Source organism: Frankliniella occidentalis, unplaced genomic scaffold (genome assembly GCF_000697945.3).
Source record: "Frankliniella occidentalis isolate FOCC.00 unplaced genomic scaffold, Focc_3.1 Scaffold3186, whole genome shotgun sequence".
NCBI lineage: Eukaryota > Metazoa > Arthropoda > Insecta > Thysanoptera > Thripidae > Frankliniella > Frankliniella occidentalis.
In genome coordinates this window covers 1-2150 of record NW_026270251.1, presented here as the reverse complement: position 1 = coordinate 2150, position 2150 = coordinate 1, and the positions used below count along the sequence as shown (strand labels likewise).

The 2150-nt window shown below is 67.3% G+C and overlaps 1 protein-coding gene across 1 annotated transcript; it reads left to right on the top strand.

Annotated features, from left to right (window-relative positions):
- Positions 1-392: 392 nt before the first annotated feature.
- Positions 393-2000, top strand: LOC127752028 (uncharacterized). Its single transcript, XM_052276498.1, has one exon. The coding sequence runs from the start codon at positions 393-395 to the stop codon at positions 1998-2000; it is 1608 nt and encodes a 535-aa protein (XP_052132458.1).
- Positions 2001-2150: the final 150 nt, after the last annotated feature.

Sequence of the window (2150 nt, the reverse complement as noted above, 5' to 3'; positions counted from 1 at the left end):
CCCCCCCGGCCAAACCTGGGCCCTCACTCTTCTCTCCTCCTCTCCTCACGTCCGGCAGCAGTACGCGGAGGCCCTCCACCTCTCCGTCACGGAGCTCGCCGGCCACTCCTATCAACCCCTCGACTGGCGCCAGCTGGTTGGGGCGCTCCGGACTGCCGCCAACGCCGTCCTGCTCCAGCCGGCCTCCCCGCAGACGCCGCGACGGCGCCACACCTCCAACCAAGTCTCGGCCGCCCTCACGGCCCACCACAGGGCGGGGCGTCGCCCCTACACGGCGGACCGTCTCCGACTGGCCCGAGCGGCGCACAGGACGGCGCTGGAGCAACACGCCCGGGACAAGACCGCGCTCCTCTTCGGGGCGGTGGATGGGACACGCCCACCGGCGCGGCTCCATGCAGTCTTCCGGCACCTGCGGGTGGCCCGGAGGGCCCCTCTCGGAGGTCACGCCGGCGGTCCACAGCTCAGGGATTGGCAGGAGGCGGCAGCGGCGCTTGCGGACGGGGACCCGGTCCCTAGACCTAGCCACCCTCATCGGCGGCCACTGGAGGACTGGAGTCTTCCCCCGAGCCTGGCTCACCTCGGTCATCCAACCAATCCCCAAGATCCCCCGCCCTCTCTCGGTGGACGACTTCCGCTCCATCACGTTGGCGAATGCGGTCTACAAGCTCCTGGCCAAGTATCTGCACGGTCTCCTCCTCACAGTGCTCCCGCCCCTTCCGTGGTACCAGGCTGGCTTCCAACCCCAGCGTGGCACATACGACCACGTCCTGGTCCTGCGGAAGGTGCTCGATGAGCGCTGGAGAGCTGGGGACGCCGTGCATGTCTTGGCTCTGGACATCCGGGGCGCGTTCCCCAACGTGACGTGGCGGGAGATCGCCGCCGTCCTACTCCAGCGGGGTATGCCTCCCTTCCTCCTCAACCGCATCACCTCCCTCGCCCTGACGGACTTTACGTCCATTCGCTGTGGGCGAACCAGGACGGGGGAGGTGCGCACCGGGAGGGGAGTGAAACAGGGGTGCACCCTCGCCCTTCACTGGGTGGTCGCTACGGCAGTGGCTCAGCTCCCCCGCTTCTCCCTCCATCTGGACTCCCCAGACTTCACCCCGCTGCTGCTCGCTTACGCCGACGACCTGCTCCTGGCCTCCACGGACCGACAAGACCTCGAGGACTTCCTCGCGGCCTTCGTGGAGGCGGCGGCGTGTGTGGGCCTAGACCTCAATTTCCACAAGTGCAACTATCTCCTCCGGGTCCCGGGCGCCCCCGACCCTCTCCCCCGCCCGGTGATCCTGGCGGGGAGGGAAGTACAACAGGTGGATCGACTCCTTTATCTCGGGGCTCTCATCACCTCGCGCCTGGATCGCCGAGGGGTCACCTACCACCGCATCACCAAGGCCCACAGAGCGGTGGCCGCCCTGGGGGCCACTCTGCGCCGCCACCCCCTGCCGCGCTCGGTGGTCCTGCGCATCTATCAGTCCTGCATCCTCCCCTCCATCTCCTATGCCCAGGCCACCTCAGCGACCATCATGGCCTCCAGGTCGACACTCCGGAGGCAGGCGGCGATCATGGTAGGGGCCCTTCTCATCCATGCGCGGCGCGCCGCGGGGCGCTTCCACCCCCTACGCCTCCACGGAGTCGACAAGACGACCTCGTCAATCACAAGGGCGATCCGTGCCTCCCGGATCCGCTACTGGGCCCATGTCCGGCGGTCCGACCCGGCCGGCCCCCTCCAAAGGGTCTTGGACTTCGATCTGTTCCCCCGGCGGAAACCAGGACGGCCGTGCCACACCGTCGTCGAGTCCCTCAATCAGGATCTGGCCCAGCTGGGGGCCCCGCCCGCGGGCTGGGAGGCCCTGGCGATGGACAAGGACGGCCTGGCCGCCCACCTGCGCACGGCCCTTCTCGACGACGTGTCCTCCAACGACCGGTCCGACTCGGACGGGTCGGACTGGGACGGGGAGGAGCTAGAGCTCCCCTCAGAAAGCAGCGATGAGGATCAGTGATTGGAGTGAGACTCGCTTCCGGCCCTATCTCTGCCGCTTTTGCTTTGCGTGCTTTTGCTTTGCTTGTCAGTGCCCTGCTATCCAGCAAATATAAACCTCCACGCGTGACTCATTAACGATACAAATGTTTCTCGAAAACGGCTCGGCCGA

What these genes read in the sequence shown, in the direction of transcription:
- LOC127752028 (XM_052276498.1), top strand. Translation starts at nt 393, where the DNA reads ATGCAGTCTTCCGGCACCTGCGGGTGGCCCGGAGGGCCCCTCTCGGAG.